This window comes from Motacilla alba, chromosome 7, assembly GCF_015832195.1.
Source record: "Motacilla alba alba isolate MOTALB_02 chromosome 7, Motacilla_alba_V1.0_pri, whole genome shotgun sequence".
Lineage (NCBI taxonomy): Eukaryota > Metazoa > Chordata > Aves > Passeriformes > Motacillidae > Motacilla > Motacilla alba.
Genome location: NC_052022.1, coordinates 7000771 through 7021033, shown reverse-complemented (window position 1 = coordinate 7021033; position 20263 = coordinate 7000771). Strand labels below are relative to the sequence as shown.

Here is a 20263-nt window from a genome sequence, read left to right as displayed (position 1 = left end):
TGCAATTTTTTTTTCTGCTACTTTTACATCAGCTGCATCTCTGGGTCAAAACTGGAAACCCCTATCTCCAAAACTCCATGTTTTAAGACATTACCTAAAATACACCCTAAGTTTTAACCTCAATGTGAAGAAAAGAAACATAATATTTGTTTTAGTATTACATTTTATTTCATGCATTTAAAACACTGAACTTCACCTCTGGAGTATTTGTTTGTCTTTTAATCCTGTAGGAACACACATGACAAGACACAGATCAAACCAGCTGCATGTTGAGTCAGCTCCCTGCAGTACTGGAATCTTAGGGAAAGTTAAGTACCAGGGAAGGACAAAATCTCTCCTGACTTTACAGGAGACCCTGCAGCAAGACATCCAATTACAGTTACCACCATTAGCCAAGGTCAGGAAATTATTCAACACTATTAAAAGTTCATCCACAATATTTACCTCAGCAAGCTGCAGCAGTCATGAATTCCACCAGCAGACAATATATTGGCTTGGTTATTGCCTCTTATCTGAGATGGGCCGTAAGCTAAACATGCTAAGAAATGTTTGGGTCCAAGGATTTGGGTCAACACAGTTTTAATTCATAGCAACTGATTCCTATTTGAGAGACTTACTGGCTTCTCTCAGGCTTCCACCTGAGTACTGTAAAGGCTGATGAGCACACCTGGCTAAAAGCACACTGGATGATGTCACTAACCTCAGCTGATTACTTACCACCTCAGGACTGCAGATGTCACAGAAATAAGTATTGGAGGTTAGCTTTATAAAAGGGTTGGAAGCATTTATGGTTGTAAATAATGCATGTATCTCTGCAAGGCAAGCTGTGGGTTACAGGCAGGTAGGATTTTCAAATGCTCCCCACTGAGTGCAAGAAGAATGTTCAAGTCAGTACCTTGACCCAGCACCAATTGATAGGGCCCTTCAAGTCCATCCTTCTCTTGTGTCCATGTGGAGCTTACTGTGTGAGGGCTGACAGCACATCTGCACACAGCCACAGCGCTTTAAAACTACATTGCCAGTGCAAAAGGGTGAAAACTGGAGCTGACACCATCAGGAGAAGGGTACAGACAGAAGCACTGCAAAGATATTTTAATTATCAGACAAAGAAGAATAAAAATTTTAATTTTAAGACTTTTTTTCCGTGCTGCATTGCTTTATTACAGTGCAGGGTATTATCTTGAATTCAGGCTCAAAGGAGTAAAGTCTTTTTTGAGAGAAGCCCATATCTTTGAGTGCCACTGAGGACACAGTGGGTCAGAAAGCTGCAGGCTGTGTTAGACTTCCCTTTCCATGGCCTAAAATTGGTCCTGACCAGCAGGATGGAGTAGTGAGTGACACTGTCCTTGACCCAAATATCAGCAACACCTCTAGTCAGGAACAGGCAGAGAAGTCAGCTGCAGCAGCCTCCTTAGAAAGGCCTGGTGTTATGTATGAGATGGACCCACATGGCACACGTGATGCCCTCACTTGTTCTGCCCTTACAGCACTGGGAGCTCCAGGAGTGCTGGAATTGACCACCTGCCCTGTCCAGCCTCTGCAGGTATTGGAGACTTGGACAAACAATGAGCATCTATCCAGTCTCATCCATTCCAGTAGGATTTAACAGTTATTCTGAGCATTTTTCAAGAAAGCACTAGTGCTCTCTTCTTTATGCAAATGGAGTATGTAATTACCATTTGGAAGAAAGAAGAATCTCTGCTGAAAAAGAAACTTGTAGCTACAAAAACAGTGTGAAAAGAATTTAAATGTACTTACTGTAAACCTAACTTTTTAAAATTTTAATGCTATTCCTCCACTAAACTATTTTTAAAAATCATCTCACATCTCTGAAATACCTAAAGGATTTTGGTTTTAATTAATCTTAATGTTTAAATGAATTAACTAATATAATTGCTCATTCAGAAAGTTAATTCTGTACTCAAATAGTAGATGCTGCAATTTTGGTGCCACATAAACTATTCTTTATAGACAGAAAAGTAATTTTAATGATCATATCTGCATTAGCAAAGTTTTGACAGGTGAAGAATACTTTGATCTGTGCATGATTACAAATCTTTACTTTAGTTTTACAGGTAAGGCTGAATTTCTGGAGCTAGCAACCCCCTATCAAGCAGATCTTTGTAAATGTGAATTTCTGGACAGGTGAAGGCACACTGGTTACGATTTTCAAAGGAACTGGTGACTCAAGATGTTTGAAAGTTTTCAGTGTCCAACTTAATGGGACCCGTGTTTCAAGATCTCCAACATTCCTATATAAAATACCCAGAGTGGAATGCCTGAAGTAATACACCTGTCATTAGTCAATTAACAACCAGCAGAACTAAAAAATTATAAATCAAAATATTATAACCATAAAACTGGTGAGTGCAAAAAAGAAAAAAAAATCCTTTGAAACTCATAACCTCTGTCAAAGGAAATTCCCAGGTCAGACTTAGGACAGACTCTGAAGGGAATCAGAGTTTCTGCACCAGAGGGAAGCAGCAACACAACCAGCACTGGACACCAGCAGTGTCCAAGTCCCTCAAGGACAATGAGGGAGGGTTGTGACACAACTTCTGCAGTGAGGTGTTACATTCACTAAATCCATTCATACCTCACACAGACACTGGGATAGTCCAGGATATGGGCATGTGGGGAAGGAAGCACAGTTACAGCCTTTTAGGTTTAAACAATGCCACATTCTAACATAATTCCCTGCCTTGTACAGGTGTGGTGTGCTGATTTCAGACACATTTAACTGGATGTCCTCTAGCACACAGAGTGAATTTTGCACAAACTTAAGAACACCATGTAGCAGCCAATCTAGGAGGCTGTGAACCAGCTACTGCAATAATCCAACCTGTGCTGTTATCCAGACATAAATCAGACCCTCTGTGTCCTGCTGAGACAGCAAGACCTGAGCTTTTCCTGGATTTCTATACAGATGGAAAAAAAGAAAAAAAAAGAAAGCCTTGACAATGTGATGTGGTGCTCAAAGAAAAGCTTGAAGTCACAGATAAAACTGAGATTACAAAGTGGTTGGAAAGTATATAAGAATCCCATCAAACAGAACCACACAGGCAAGAGGGCTAGGAGGAACCTGCTGCTTTGCCAGTGACAGCCAGCATGATTCAGTATCACAAGATGATCCAATCTACAAAGACACAACATGAGAGAAATCTCCTGTCCAACCCTCAGTAAGAGCAGGAGAAACAGGCAGGACACACCAGCTGATAACTAAAACAACGTTTGAATGGAAATACCTACAGAATAAATGGAAGACATTAGCTTGATTTTTGTCTCATATAACTGTACATCAGAACAAATCCATTGAGTTCCAGAGTACCAGGCATGTCAGAGGCATGAATGAGATAAGATGCAAGTACTTGCAATGTCAGATTCTATCACCTTAACATATGTGGAGTGTGCACTTTCCTGTCTGAGATATCTAATCTGTGCCACTGAAGTTTCTTCTTAGTGGAGTAAGGCAACAGACAGGCTGGCTAAAGGTAAAAACAGCATCTTTTACAACTTTAGCAGAGCTGTTCAGGAATTTTCTGTAGACTACTCCAGAGGAGACTACAGTTTCCACATGAAAAATCAGAATTTTTGAAGGGCAATGACAATGTAATTCTTAAAAAATAACAGATTTCCTTTAGGATAATAGAATTTTTTTCATTCCTGGGGACAATTTACATTACTCCAATGCACTCCCCTTCTTCCTATGAATCAGAAACTTTTTGTTTGCACTCTCAAGCATGGTGCATTTAAAGCCATAAATGATGCAACAAAGATGGGAAGAAAGTAAATTCAGTTTAAGAGAAGATAATTTCAACAATGATAATTAAAAAAAAAAAAAGTAAATTTAATTGAAACCAATATGTTGTCAAAAAGCATTTTGAAACAAGTTTCCCAGGATGAAAATACCTGCTCTGACTCAACAGACCTCCCAGTCTGAGAGGAATTCTGCATTATGCCTCTCATTTGATTCAAGCACTTGTCTTCCAGGAAAGATCTTTAATGAACAGGTATATTTGAATCTACTTACAAAGCAATAGAGACAAAATAATTTTCTTCAACAGTCAAATCTTGCTCTTTTTGACAGGGACTGCAATTTATGCTGTAAAAACTTTGAAAGAAGTGGAGAACTAAATTGTGCTTCAAAAAACTCTTTCAATACACTGTGCAGTAAATAATACATTGAGACAAAACCAGACTGGCAGGATTTTGGAGAGCAATGTCCCATATTTTTACATCACCAAAGACACATTGGAGCCTTCTGAACAGTTACACTTTTGTTTGGGATTCAGTGCAAGAAACCGCTACCCTGAAACCTGATCATATTGTGAGTTATCTTTGCCAAAACTCATAAATTCAAGCACAGAGAAAACATATTGGGTGTCTGGAAACAGTGGAGGTAATTTTTCCCTTCAGACCTACTAGAGATTTTCACTATAATGAAAAACTCTAAGGTATCATTATAGAAATAAGTTGGGAAACTGTTTCCCAGCCAAAATTACTTGGATCCGCTTTATACGCTAGGAAAAATACCCATTGAAATCATAAAAACTCTCTGGATTTACACTGTTAGCTTCCCATAAAGCCAGCTGTTGATACCCAATTATTTTAAATGCTTTGCAATGATCCCAGCTCATTTCCTATCTGGGTCACACAAGGCCCTGCAAGCCAAAGCACACAGGCAGGCTCAGAGGTGCAGGAGCAGAGGCAGGAACGAGCTGCCAGCAGAGCCATTCCCAGCACAAGCACCTACAGACTCCCCAGAACAGAAAAACGTCTGGAATCGGGGTACCTACCCTCAAATATCCCTGCCTCCAGGGGTCCCAAGCAAAAGACATATTTACACTGCAAAGTTTTGCATGGCTCTCTTGACAGCATGAAGCAGAACATTTTCCATGTGGAAGATTTAGCCAGTTCTTTGGCAGCTTGGTTTTTAATGAGGAAATACTTATTCCACAAAGGCAAAACACACAGTGGTTTAACTGAAATGTTCAGTAAGGCACACTTTATTTAAAGATCAAAATTGTAAACTTCTGAAGAAAAACATTGTATATCATCAGTGCATCATCTATTATAGCTATGCAATTAAACGAGCAAGGGGACCAAAAGTGTGTATATATATATAAAAAAGAGAATTGTGTGTGTGTATATATATATATATATATATATATATAAACCTCAAAATTTTTAACAGAGGCTGGAAATACTGGTTTGCAAACAACTCAGAGCAGCCTGAATTTTGACTAGTGGTTATCTCACACTCACTGTAAGTGGACAAAATTAGCAAACTTCAAAACACGACTGAAAGTCGATCATACCTATTTGTAAACCAAAACTACCTGGAAATGTCTACATATCTTGTTGCAAAGATTTATTTTGTTCCCTTTGTATATTGGCATGCACACAAATATGTGAAAAAAAGAAATTTAGATTCTCCTATGGATGCAACAATATTCCAAATAGGACATTTGAGTGGATGCCATAACTGACCTAGCAGGAGGTAGATTCACTATTCATTCTTGGTCTTGCAGGGTAGGGAATTATGTCAACACTATAAAACAACACAGGGCATAACTTTTCCTTTCTATTCTCCCTAGGAGTGTATTCCACTTGAATCAGGCAACTGGGAGACACAGAGGAGACTTGTGCTTCTCAGGATATGTGTTATGTTTAATTGCTAAAGGCATGAAGCATTTTAAAAGGTTTGTCAATAAAATCCCTATTTAGTTAACCCCAATCTCTTCAGATCTCTTGTTACAGACAGCCTTCTGCTCTTAACATCTGGGCAGGCAAAGCCTCCAATTTCACTGCTGCTTTGGGAGCTTACCAGAGCTAGATAAGGGTCCCCAGAACATCCATTTCCCTTGGTGGCTGCTTATCCCTGGCCCGGCTGATGACACGCAGCCTTGTCACACGAGGCACATCGCCGTGTGGCACACACCCAGCGTGTGTGCACACTCCCCCTAAATCCAAAGCTCTCCGTGAGCTCCCCTCTGCTGGGGCCGGGCTGACATCTGTCACAGCTCCACTCTGTAATTGGTGGGGCAGGGCAAAGGGACAGAGCAGCCCGAGAGCACAGTCATGGCACTGGAGCTGCTGTCCCCTGCCTGCAGCCCCATCCTTCAGGGGAAAAGGCAGCAGCAGGCAGGAGGCTGCTGAGCTGCCTCTGGACCAGAGGGCAGGCACCTGCCAGCTCCTCCCAAAAACCCTGGGGAGCAGAGCCTGGTGAGCGCACTGCAAATCATCAAACTCCTCCAAATCAAGACATGGGGTTCCATCCAAATAACAATCCACTAGCAAACACTTCCATAGCAAGATTTCTCCCTAATGTGTCCCAAAGGAGAAAGCCAAGCCTCAGCACAGTTATCTCCCCTGCACCAAGATAAAACTATGACTTTTTTCTTCCAAGCCCTGACATCTGCAACTATAAATGACCACAAAATTCACAAAGTTCAGTTTCTGGAGTTTGTCAACTTGAACACTTAGCACCCTTTCTTTTTGTAACACCCAAATTGTCTATTGTACCATGCTGAACTTTCATTCCTGAATAACTCTCAAAATTCATGCATTTATCTCTTGCTTTTTCCTTCATTTTCATTTTTAGTTCCTCCTCTGCAGCTAAATCAGTGTCTTTAAAAGCTTATTAGGAGTTGTTGCGAATTTAATACTTTAATGTCAAAAGTCTGACAGTGAAATTACTGAGATTCTGCAGCAACATAGGCCAATTTCCCAGCTTTTTTAGAAGGCAACAGAATATGATTGCCCTCTGTTTTTTCCCAGTCCATCTGCCAGCTAATTTGCAGGCCCAAGTAAAACCATCTTTTTTGTTCTTACTTTGTCTTCACTTTTGCATCCAGTTCTGTGACAATGAACAAGGATAGATCAGCTGCATAAATTTCTTTTAAAGCTTCTCTTTTAACCTTCAAGCCTTGTGTTTGTCACTTTAAGTTTATGTGCCAAAGACACGAGAAAGTAAAAGCCAGCAGTTTGTCAAAGCATGATCTCTGGGGACGTGGGTACTGTTTCAGCTGTCACCATGTCACCCTATACACCTATTGATGTAACTTTTGATGTGCAGCAACAAATGGTAAACAATTCCTCTCTCAGAGAGCACTTCTGCCTGTATTGGAGCCAGTGCTTTTGATCAATAAACCATGGAACTATATTCCAGGAGGAATATTATTCGAAGATTTGCTCAGGAACAACATGCTCCACGCACTATTTGTTTTCAGGGCTGTGAGTTTTTTATGGCTAGTCGCTCTTCAAGCATCTCTCCACTGCTCACTGTTTACCCACATCTCCAGTTCCTGAAAAGGATCACTGGTTTCTACTGGTGTAAGCTTTAATCAAGGCAATAGGTCACTTTCTATATTACCACAAGAACAAATTTCAGTTCTTTCTGTGGCACTGGTACCTAACAGAACCATTTCTTCATGTTAGACCTGGCACTTCTAGCATCATTCCCTGGGTTCACTGAGTCCTTTTGAACTCACAGCCCCTGTGTTTCTTAATTATGATGTAAGGTTTGCCAGGCTGCTCCAGAATTTATAAATGTGACTTACAGTAACCAACTGCTGTCAGGATGCTCAGTGCTTTACACTCTTCTTCATTTTTAAATCCCTCTTCTGCAAATGCAATCCAAACGAGCCATCTCCACCCCTGCTACACAGAAGTGCCATCATCTCTCTTAGTGTAACTAGTGACTGTGCTCTTTATCCAAGCTGATGTAGATTCTACTGCTAGCACCTTAGATGTACTGCTGTGCTGGTAAGTGATGTCCTTAAATCCATGCAGACCACAGTTCCCTACATTATTTGTATTACTGGTATGCTAATACCTAGCCTAAACACTGCTATCCCATATCAGTGGTTTCTCTTTTCTGCTCACCTCTGAGCAGTTTCTGCTGTAAACTGACCCATTTGGTTGGCTCTTTTCTTCTGCCTAACACACCAGAGCTCTCATCTCAATTTTCACTTTATTAAAAATGAATATGCAGAGCAGTCTGTGCTCTTGGCACTATGTTTATAGATAGCTCAGTTTTCTCTCAAAGTCCAGGTGCTAAAGGCCCTGGGTGTGCACAACAGACTCTGTCCTGTTTAGATAGCTTTTACAGACTCAGACCCCACTGGGATTTTCTTTTTTACTAAGTTCTAGTCAGATTTCAGGACTCTCTATTACGCAGACAGTTGATAGCACTTCATCTGCTCAGTCTGTGGATGTCTTAACAGACAGATTTGCAGAACTGTGTGGTACTATCCTTGCCATGAGGAAGATGCAGAGGGGTTAGAACAAGATGATCTTTATGATCCCTTCCAACTCAAACCATTCTATGATGCTATGAATAGATTTTTCTTAGAATTCTGTTTACTGAGCCCTCGTGTCAATTTCGTATCTTATGGTTTTCCTCATGAATGTGCAAACCTTCACCTCTACAGGTAGCAACACAACCCGTGCTTCACTGCTGTTCTTCCCTGTATTCTGTCTTCTAGCTCAAAATTCCACACTTGTCACCTTTATTAAACTGTTCTCCTTGACTTACTCTCCCCCTGGATGCACTGGATGTTAGGGATGCTTCACCTTGCCTCTGAAAAAAAAACCTGTTTGTTTGAGGCTCACATTCTGGGTCCATTTTCCCATGCTGAACCATACTTTTGCAGTGCCAGATTCAACCCTTGGCATGGGCTTTTCTACGATGGCGTACCCAGCTGAACAAAATTCTGAATTATAAAACAGCACACAAATCAAAATCTGAGTTTTGAGAAGACTGAAAGTACTTGCAGACTCCAAAGGAATTTGGCAGCAGCTTTAGGTGGGAAAAAATATTCAGGCTACAAAATTTAGAACATTAGTCGACATCTGACAAGGCAATATTTTTAACGCCACCTTTCATTTTGAAATGCTGGATTATGTTATGGTGCACAGTGATGTCAGACACACTGTGAATGTCACAGTCAACTAGCAAAAAAAAAAAAAATAGTCGGAACTATTCCCAGAATTTAATTCCCAGACATGAAGGGTTCCCCTCCTGCCTTGCTGCTGCAGCACTTTTCCCAGCTCTGCTCCAACGTCATGTTCTCTGTGACACCTTTCATCTGAAGATATCAAAGCAAGCCACAGACTCATGCTAATAACAGACGGTTCCTGGAATACTTATGAGGTAAGAAATTACTATGACACCAAATTTATTGACAAGAAAACTGAATCAGAGTTTTGTTAATGAGAAAACTGAATTAGAAATTTACTAAACCGAGTTAGGCATTGATTAGTGGTGACAGATGTCAAACTTAACCCCTGAATTCCTGGCTCCCAGCCCCGGAGAACACATGCACACTTCTCAGCAGTCTCCAATTGAACTCAGTGGTTTTGCCCATGCCACCAATCCAGCTGCAGGCAGCTGAAGGTATTCCTCCCACGCCCCAGTGCAATTCATTACATTACACTCTGCCCTTATTACAACAAAGTGGTGCCATTAAAGCCCATCCTACAGAGCCCCACAGGAGCGTGTGACCAGAATGAAAGCAGCAGGGCACAGTTCACCAGCCACCTCTGAAGCACTTTACCACAACTTGCTTTCAGAAGCAAAAGCCTCATTTGAAATAAAACAAAAACTTCTGCTTTGATAAATGCTGGCTGCTTCAAAAAGATATTCTGTTCTCAAATCTCCCCAGCTAAATGCCACCACAGCTGTAAGGGTGAACCATGTGTGTAGTCAGGCTGGGAATTATCCACATAAATAAAGAGCACAGCTTGAAACATTGACTTTTTCCTGATCAAAAGGGCCTGGGAGGCAACTGGACAGTTTGGATCAGCAAGGGATAGGGCTTTTATTATTTTCAAAGAACACCCCAGTGAATAGAGTAGCCAACGTGGCCCTGGTGGCAGTGATATGTTCTAACATTCCCCTCATCCCACACAAATTACTTAAAAGCTTGGCTTTGGGTCTATTTATGGTTTGGGGTTTTTCCATTTGTCTTTTTGTTTAAGAACTTTCGTAGGGAAAACCTGAAATACAATCAATCCTTTCATGAGGCCTTTTAATATCATTGCCTTTCTAAGCTACCTCCCTCACATACCAAATAATAAATTGCAAAAATTAACAAAGAAATCTTCTCATATGTCTTCATTTTACCCATATTAAAAAATAGGTGCCTAAATTCTATGAAAGTACATTTTTTTACTGTGAATTTTCATATTAGTTTTCTTTGTATATTCCAACCTGAAATGAATAAAGGACACAGAAAAATCTTTCCTTCTTGTTTTTATCTGGTTTCTTTCACTAGTTATTTTCAACTAGTTATGCTTAAATGCAAGATTCAACAGGAAAAAAATTATTTATGAAAAAAAAATCAAACCATGAAATATTCACACTCTTACTCTTCATAAAGCTGTTCTATTTAACCAAACTTAAAGGATTTAAGACTCACAAAGCAAAATGTTCTTCAGAAAGAGCTGTTTCTCTTTTAACAGAAAACAATCTGACATGGGTGTTACACGACAGCTAAGCAACACATTCCAAATAAATGCACTCCTTCAATATTATGAATTTTGCAGTTTGTTTTCATGCTAAACAGAAGTTCTGTGGCAATAATAGTAAAGACTCTGGTCTTGACTTCTTGCACAGCAAACCAGAAGGACACAGAGTTCCACCTTATTCTTCAACTGTTGTCTATCTTTTCATCTTATAACCACATATACAATAAAATATCCTTACAAATGTCATAAAAACATGACAAATGTAGATCTGTTTTTTAAAACAAAAAAGATTCAATCTTTAGTTCTCCTATCTCAAACCAATTTGATTTTCAGAGTTGTGGTGTTTTGATTGAAATCAATTTGCAGAAGAAAGCTTTATAAACTCAAAATACAGTAGTATCACTTGTAAGACATATGAGACAATAAGGTAGTATTAAACTGTATTGAAACTGTAAAAGGTATAGCCTCCTTGGGTGGTATGTTTTGGGTTTTAAATGCCAGGCAGAAATTACAAAGATATTATTTTCTATAACTGATCTCATAGGATTACCTGCGAGAATTGTTATGAAGTTAATATTTTCTGTTTCACTTGAATACAAAGCCATGAAACATCAATGTCACTGCAGGCTTACCTGCTTTGCCTACAAATGTAAATAAGTGGGTGTATAACAAATCTTCAGCATGGTACCAATACTGGAAACCTACAGAACAGTAACAGCCATTGGCTATACTGGAGATTTCTGGAATACCCTCTGTGATATAATGACTAAAAGCTGATAGAGATCTAATTTAATTGAAAATAACAGCAAGATGTCCCTTTGACCCGGGCAGCAGTAGTAGCAATTCCTCTGGCTTTTCTTAAGAGTGATTCTTCAACTTGCTAAACTCCATGGTTTCAAACTACTAACTTACAGTAAAGCATTAGTCATCACTCATACTTAAAAAAAATCACATCAATCATTGCTAAAAAAAACTACGCCCTATGAAAGACATTTTATGAACATATTTGTGCACTTACATATTTTTAATTTTAAAACGTTTATTTGCTCTCATTGTAAAGCTTATTTCCCCAAGACACCACCTGCAACGGGTAGAGTAGTACAGAAAATAAAACTGAACCCTTCCTTCTCTGAGTGATCCAAAAGTAGTTACTGCACCTGTGGTGTAAGGAAGAGTGGTTTAATAACTGTGGAATTTCTCCCTGTTTGAAGGATGTCCCTAACATGGATCTTTCTTATCTGAAGACTGAAACTCATTGTTTGATGGGGCAGGCCTGAATACAAAAGACTGATGGAATTTATGGTCATATTTTGAAGGCCCAGATCCATATCCTAAGGAGAGAGAAGTCATATCTTTTCTTCAGAAACACCTCTTTCCTCTTCTCACTCTGCCATCAAATACCTTCATAGCTTCTATATTCAAAGTGTGGATGAAGAAAGAAGAACTTGGATTTTTTTAACATCCCTATCCAATACTTGTAGATTAAATCATGGAAAAAAAACATTCCAGAAGATTACAATCTGATGCAGATGGGAAAAGCAGCAGAGCCAGGCAGGGTAAGGAATGTTATCAGAAACGCCTATTTGTATCTCATGGTCCAGAGTGCAAAAGTAGAAACGTGTTTTCTTTAAACACCCAGAAGTTAGAATTCTTTCTGAGATATGATAATGCAGAACTCTCCACTCAACAAGGAGAAGCTGGATTTGAGAGAAGCAAGGCCAGATTTCCCAAGCAGAGTGTCCAACCCTGAATGCCTGAGAGATTAAACACAAAACATTCAGGAAGAGAGAGTACAAGAGAGACCCAAGAACTTGGACAAGCAGGGGACTGGACTAAAGCACGATGCTCAAACAGAATTTGAGCACAAGGGTAAAGAAGATAGATATATATGAAGGCAACAATTAAGAGGAGGTATGCTAGAACAGGAATTTGGGGACAACAAGGAAAATCATTAAATTTCATGGAGTCACAAGGCATCCATGTGACTTGCTACAGGCTGCTGAAGGCACTTGAGTCTCAGAATGTCTCTTCCAATTTGTTATGAAATAATAGCTGGGAGTAGACAACAAAGTACCCAAAATTTCTAATTAAATGTATGGATGGCACTCTCAGATTTAGTTACACATATTCTGCTCAATGAAAAGCTTCACAGACACAGACCTGTAACACCCCAGAACAGCAAATGGATGTGTGCCCTGAAACTCAACAGGTGACACAACCTGTAAATGCCACCTGTAGCAGAAGATTTTGCTTTACAACTGTGATGACAGCATGATTAGACATACAAAATTTTGAAGTATTGCAATATTTCTTTCCCTCAACACATTCCTTCAACACTTTAACACCAATATGGGTTAATCAGCCACAGAACTTCAGCTGCCACATGTTGGCACTAATTCACTGACCTCAAGCCAGTGCTTGAAGCCTGATTTCAGCTGTGTGCAATCTCTCACCCTACTCATCCCTTGCTGAAGAGCAGGGAGAGAGTATCACCATCCCATACAGCCATGGTTTCTGTTTCTCCTCCAATTAAGCCCTTATGGGTGCTTCAATATGCACATAGCACTGATTATAACACAAAACACTTCGGATGCTGCACACACAGAGTATTTCTTACTTTGCTGGTAAATATCTCTCTTTACTCTCCCCTTACTTATAGGGAAGGGTAAGAATTAAACATAGTGCCCTACCCTGGCTATAAATCAAATCCAAATTTCCACTAAGTGGGACTGGAAGCCAGAAATATCTGGTTCCTTGCTCCCATCCACAGCACATTACAGTCACCTCAGAGAAATGAAAGTTTCTATCTTAATACATTTAGTAAAGGCTAAATCTAGTCCAGTACATCAGTGAGAACATTTAGAGAATAGTACACGAAGCAATGTCTTTATACAAATTCACAACTGCAAGCATTTCCCTTAGCTTTCAGTACCCAGTTTCTATGAAAATTCTTTTCTCCAGATAAATATTGACAGTCTGTGGTCGATTGTTTGGATCACAGCAGTACATTTTAGCTGCAGGATTCAGGCTGGAGTCTGTTTTGGGGCTGTGTATGCCTAGAACCAATAACAGAGGTTTAGGCCCTGGGACTAAACAGACTTCTGAGCCTACAAAACCTTTCAGATTTTGTCTGTCTCCTGGTGTATTACATAAAGTTGTGAGTTCATACCAAACCTTCTTTCTCTGCCCACAAGCTAGAAAGAGTTTTAAAGTGCTGGGAGCACGACCTGACCTGCTGAGTGCGTGCAAGCTGAGAGAGCAGGTTTTGTTGCAGGCTGAACAACCTGAAAACAGTCACGTCTCAGTATCAGAGCTCTGAGCTGCATGGCCTGAACAGGGGCAACTTAAACAGCTCTTCCTTAGGGTCCTGAGCAGCTCAGAGAATTCACTATTCTTCACCACTTTTATTTCTCTCCAATTAATTATATTTTTCTGGGAAAAGGGATGCAATTCATCAGCATAAGAAATGGTCCCAAGAAAAGGACAGAGCCCTTTTTAATCATTCTCTGCACATTTCTTCAGTGGCCACCTGACATTACTGGAGATGTGCCTTGTAGCTCAGGCCTGAGGGAGAGGAGCAGAGTCCTTAAAGGGTTGGAAACCTGGGAAGGTGGGACTGTTCTGCTGACCCTAATAAACAACACAGCAGGTGATTGAAGAGCATCAGTGGATAGACTGAAACCTGCTGAGTCCATGTTCACTGCTATTAGCATGTCAGGGGGCTTTATACTTTGGGGGGAAAAGAAGCCCAAACCACAATTTCAGCATAAGATGAAGGAAACAACATATTTGTAATAATGTGTAAAATTCAGTTAATGGGGTTAGCACAGGTGTGACATTGCAGGCAAAAGGGCTTTGGGGTCCCACAGTCACCACCTCTATGAGTGTCAAAAAGATTTCCTTGGATCTCTCAGCTTTGCCTGTTTCAGTATTTGCAGATTGTCACGCTAAATACCTGACACAGGCATTTTTATCCTCATACACAACTCTTCCAATCTATGAGCATTTTCTGGCATCTATGAGCATTTTCAGCGCACAGCTCTAAAATCTCCTTGTTTGTCTCAGTCACCCGTTGAAAATATTAACTAAAAAATAAATCTAGAATACCATCTCCAATGAATTTAAATCCTAGGTAGAGCAAAAGCAACTGTTTAACAGCATGTGACATTTATGCTTCTCTTTCAGTAGATATTAGAGTTGTTTATAGATTTGCCATGGTGAACACATTTGTGCTGATATCCTGATAAACATTTCTGACAGAGGACCTCAGCTACTTACAGCCCTCATATACTAAGTATGAAGCAACACAGGATGATCCCACAGAAGCTGAGTAGTATTTTAATAAAAAATCCATTATAATTGTCTGGATTCCTTTCTTGTGCAAATTCAGTGAATTCAGGGATGTGTTTCTATATGATGACAAGTTTCTACCTAGGATGTCATAAAGTTCCTCCGATACTTTTTTTGTTGGAGAATCTGAATAATCACAAAATATTGTGATATTGTGATGAAGAGATAAACGCCTTTAAAATACATGTGAGTATAAAAAGTATAAAAGTATATATGTGAGTATAAAAGTATTAAAAATTGTGAGTACTGACTCTTAAAAACTAAATTTTTATGACAAGATATGACAAGTAAATGCAGCAAATAATCATTCTTACCACAAGACTGCTGTCCAGAGAAAGTCTTTTCCCAAATTCCCTTTTCTGTAGCTGTCTTTTTTTCTCCATAGCTGCAGTTATTTCTTTTCCTTTGGATCGACTAGAAATGTCAGGCTGCTTTCGGCATCACTGGAAAAAAAAATTAAAATATTGAAATGCTTATTTCAATATCCTACTAAACTGTTACTGTCTTTCATCATTAACTTTGTAATAACCCAACAGCTAATAACTTTGTGTTTCTAGTAGTCTGTGTTCCAGGAATAAATGTTCTGTGTCAAAAAATCTAAACTCTCCAAACAGAAATATTACCAATATGTTTGTGTCACTTCTCAAAGGCAGAAGAAAAAAAAAAATCTGCTACAACTGCCTTTAGCATTACACCCATGTTTCCATAGTCTTTTGAACTGGGCAGGGAGCTGAATTTGCAGAGCCAATGAATTACCTGATGCTGGGCAGGGGGAGGGAAACAGTTTGTTTCACATTAATTGCACTCCTCAGTAAGTCCTGCTTGTTGGCACATCTGTGCTGCTACTGGGATGTACAAATTTTGGACATAATCCTGAAGAGTTCTAAAAGCTTTCAACTCCCATTATCCTTAACGAGAGGCAAATGCCCTCAGCACTTTCCTTAAGTTTTTAAGGTCAAAGATTCTGCTGCAATAATCAGCCAGTCCCACTGCCTGTACAGAACAGCCAGGGAATTCAGCCCATAAAGCTACCACACAGGGAATTAATCTTTCCAGTTTTGTAGGGTTTGGTAATTCCTGGCCAGGGGTTTCTACTAAAGCCAAGTCACAGCTTACAAGTAACAACTACCAGTTCCCTTCCTAAATGTTCTTCTTGCTATGTTTATCTGAAAGTTTCAGCTTGTATTTTAAGATATTATTGTTTGTGATAAGGAATATGGACAAAGTTAATGAATTTATTAGGGATGTACAGGAAGTAGTAGAATGATAACAGAAATCAGAATCTAGCCAAAATTAAGGCAGGCAGATACACTGATAGAGAACCATCTATATACTGATAGAGAACCATCTACTCATAGAGAACCACGTACAGAAGTTTTTCTCTTGCATCTCATAGTGACTGAATTTACTGTATCACAGTCCCACTGACTGAAAAACAAGACTTGGAAAAAAATATGATCTATGTGCTTCTTGTGCTTCTGATCCTTTGTGCTTGTTGTGAGCATCACCTTGGTTCACACACAGCCAGGTGATGCACAAATACCTCTGCTGCAGGGTAGCACAGCTGGCATTCCCAAAAGCAGCCTTGCACATGCCCTCCAGACACATTTGCATGCCTGTGGACAGACTCGACTTCTCACGCACCTGTGAACGATCCCATCTGTCGCTGTGGGGATATCAAGCGGATAAAACCTTCACAGCTCTTCCCTCAAGCTGACCCCAAATGCTCTGCCACGAGGGCACACAGGAGCCTGAACGTGGGCCAAGCCCAGGCTGCCTGCAAGGAGAGCAGGATGCCCCAGGCCCAGCTGCTGAAGCCAGCTGGAATCCAGAGCACTCCCAGAGCACACTGGGATCATTGGGAACAGTGTGGGCATCACACTGGGACTGTTCTTTTAAAGTACATCCCGTGGGGAAGCCCTGAGTGCTCCAGCTACCAAACCATGCAGTGGTGAATCCAGCCCTCTATTGAACAGCACCTGGCGGTTCCTACGCTTCTTTTGTACTTCTGGTTTATACTCATGCAAGACCAGAATTCAGGCTATTTTTTCCCAAACAGATAAAATTTAACCTCTCTGTATATTCATCTAGGCAACACGTGAAATGAGAATATGTACCTACAATAGCAGGAAAATCTGTTATTGCACTGTGCTCATTGCTGCCCTGTGGGGTTTTCTTCCGGTTTACCGGTAAGCCCTTGCTTGCTTTTTTTGTAGCTCTGACCCTAAAACTACACATGCTATTAATTCAGCTAATCACAATAGTGTGACATCACATAATTCCCAGTGTTTACTTATTAGTGAGCAAAAGAAACACTGCAATAGATTTAAACAAGCACAGCAGCAATGTATTGCACTGTTTGTGTGATTAGGCCAGAAATTAGCAAACGACCTGATGTAATCATTATATCATTCTCCTGAGCATGCATCATGCCTAGAGAGCATGACTTCTACCAAGGGAGACGTTGTTGAGCACAGAACCACTCAGGAATGAGCTAGTGAGAGCTACAGCTGGAGCCAGTAATCCCCATGGAAGGTCAAGTACTTAATACGAGTTAAGCGCCTGAAGTTTCTGTCTGCAGGTATTTGGTGGAACCACCCCAAATTCTAGTTCAGAAGTAAAAGCAGGAAGGATTATTATTAATTTTTCCTATAGTTTAGTTAATATGTTGCCCTGGGCACTTGAAGTGGATTTACTATAGCCATAACTAGCACAGCACAAGGACCTACTCATGTACTGGTGCAGCAGCTCCAGACCTGCTGGCTCCACTGCTTCCCCCCATGCACCATGGGAGCTCCCACCTCTGCACATTACCTTTAGCAGGCTGTCACACATATCTCTGAAGAGTTAACCACCTAAGGCTAAGCACACAAAGTTTTGAATCACAGGTAATTATCAGACAAGATAATACAATACATCACCTGTACCAACATATGTTGATGCCTCAAAGTACCCATCTCAGGAGGCCTTTAGAGAAAAATGATCATCTGAGTGAAGCACATGGGAAAAACAGAACAAGTTTCCATCTTGGAATGGTCATTTTTGTGCATCAGACTGCTTGTCACAAAGAAAAAATGCCTCTTCCAAGTAAATCTCTCTTCCTCTGAGACCAAACAAAAGACTAACAAAAACTCAAAATGGAGCTAACACATCCACTGGGAAGCTCAGCAGAAGAGAACAGCTGTCCAGACGGAACAGTCTTGGAACACCAAAGTGCTGAGAACCGGTTTGCCCAAACATCAGAAATACTGGTTTTGTGTTGCCAAGAGAATAGACTGTAGAAATTTACCTGCCTTCCCTGACCAATTTGCTTGTCAATATGTTTACAGCAAAGACCCCAGTGATCAGCACTCAGACCCTGATGATCCCATTAAACTTGGTAGAACTGTGAACTATTGCAAAGTCACATCTGATTTATGATGTCTTCACCCACACTGCACCCAGACATGTATATTCCTGGATCTTTGGGGGCCCATCTTACAGTTCTTTGTGCTGCAGGAAGTGTTTCTTCTGCAGGACTCTTCCCTAAGGGGGAGTCCATCCATGTTGAGCAGACGGGGGGCAGGCACTTGGTTTAGAGCACTCAGGGATGAAGGCTGCATCCTCAAGTGTAAGGGGATCAGTCTAAGAGAATGCAGGTCCCAGATGTTTGCCCAGAGTTTGCACTGAGCTCAGGGCTCAAGGTTTTGTATGAAAACAGAAAAAACTCTCAGAGGAAGACCCAAGAGTGATCTTGCTTCAATAGAGTATTACCCTCACTGCTCAGGAAGCCAGCAAGCCAGAGGCATCAGCTTGATTATATATCCTAAAGTGCAGTATTTTTAGTACTCAGTACAAGAATGTTCATTATTTCAGGAGATGGCTTGAAAAGTATGCCCTGGAGAAATAGTGTGATTAACACAGAAAAGCACTCTCCAGAATCTATGAGAGAAATTTCTTGGATTATAATACCCTCTTCATTTCTAGTAGTAACAAAGGATGATTGATGTATATTGCTTTAGCTGATGAAAACGTACAACATCATATTCCTCGGATAAGCATCCAAGATATTTTCAGGCAGTTTGAAACTACAGTCACATTTCAACAGAGTTATGCCAACATATGCCAGCTGGGAACTAGCATGCACTTTATCTGTTTGGTAACTGGAAAGGGACTGTATTTATTTTTCTCTTAAAAACATGTATAAATTTAACAGTTATGACACATGAAAAAAATGACATCTCTGCAAACCAGCACTCTTTTGTTTAAATTCAGGGTAGATACAATGCAGCCTTCCCACTCTTGGCTTTGCACAACTTAGTGCTGTCAAAAGGCAAAACATCCGTGGGGCAGCAAGGTATTCCCTCTCAGCAGCCAGCTTGTCTTTCCCAGGTGTTAACAAGAGGAGAGGATTTGTGGTTTGTGGAAATCTAACTGTTGGGTAACAGAATGAGGCCAGAGTTACACAGTGATCACCTTTATATATTTTTTCTACTCTGTTAGCCCTGTTTGCATGACAGCCAGACTTTAAGACTGAGAGAAAACAACCAGAACTGGTTTTATCCCTCAGCAAAGAGAGTAATATCACTGGCATAGGTCAGGAAGCAGCAATGAGAAAGTAAAGACTGTCATCAAAGCAAATGTTAGACTGAACAGGTAACCTAAAGGTGAAAGATTTTATATCTCATTACCAATCTATGGAGTGATTCAGTTTCCTAAGAACCTAATTGAATTGAGTCTGTCATTTTGCAGCTGGGTTTCTTTTGCCGGCTCTGGTGTTAACATCAATGTGCACGCACTGGTGTTTGTTGTGGTCTTTGCAGGGAAAGTATAGTCAGTACAGTTTATCAGGGCCTCCCAGAAATGGAAGGAAAAAAAAAAGATTCCAGAATTGGCGTTGATGTTTGTTTAACAGATCAATGTCCAGCCCTATAAAATCACTACATTTATCTTGCTAGGCATAGGCCAGTAAAAATATATTAGGTTTATACTAGTGAATTTGATTATTTCCCTTGGGTTGTTTTTTATTTTTGGGGGGGAGGGGGGGTGGGGGTGGGTTTCTTCCTCTAATGGCAGAGTATTCAAACCATTCTGCCTAGTCATTAAAAGGCAACTGTGAACATGGTTTAATTTCCACACCCTTATCTCTCCCCATCTTGGTATTTAGCTTGGTCATGACTTTAAGTGACAAAGCAGAAAAATAATTCCTAAATTTTCCCTTGAATCGGTGTTTCAAACTTCAGTTCTTAGGAAATAGAAAACTGCGACAACATCAGCACTTCTGCAACCTGACTCTTAGCTAAATGCCTTTTGTTTTGCCCAGTGTATCTCACAGCAGCACCATGGGCAGGCCCTGCCTAATGCCAAATACTCCCAGGTATTTGCTGAGGCTGGTCAGCAGTTCATTAGCACTAATGTACATGTCATGCACTCACACCCAGTGGATTAGGTTGCTATTTAG

At 40.3% G+C, this 20263-nt stretch overlaps 1 protein-coding gene across 10 annotated transcripts in view; it reads right to left on the bottom strand.

The window, feature by feature from the left end:
- The window catches only part of NCKAP5 (NCK associated protein 5), a 380074-nt gene that overhangs the window by 318360 nt on the left and 41451 nt on the right, over positions 1-20263 (bottom strand). For all 10 annotated transcript variants that reach the window (XM_038142476.1, XM_038142470.1, XM_038142472.1 and 7 more), the window contains one exon: positions 15138-15266. In XM_038142476.1, coding sequence (XP_037998404.1) covers positions 15138-15206 — 69 coding nt within the window. In that variant the 5' untranslated portion in view covers positions 15207-15266. The remainder of the gene's footprint in view (positions 1-15137; positions 15267-20263) is intronic.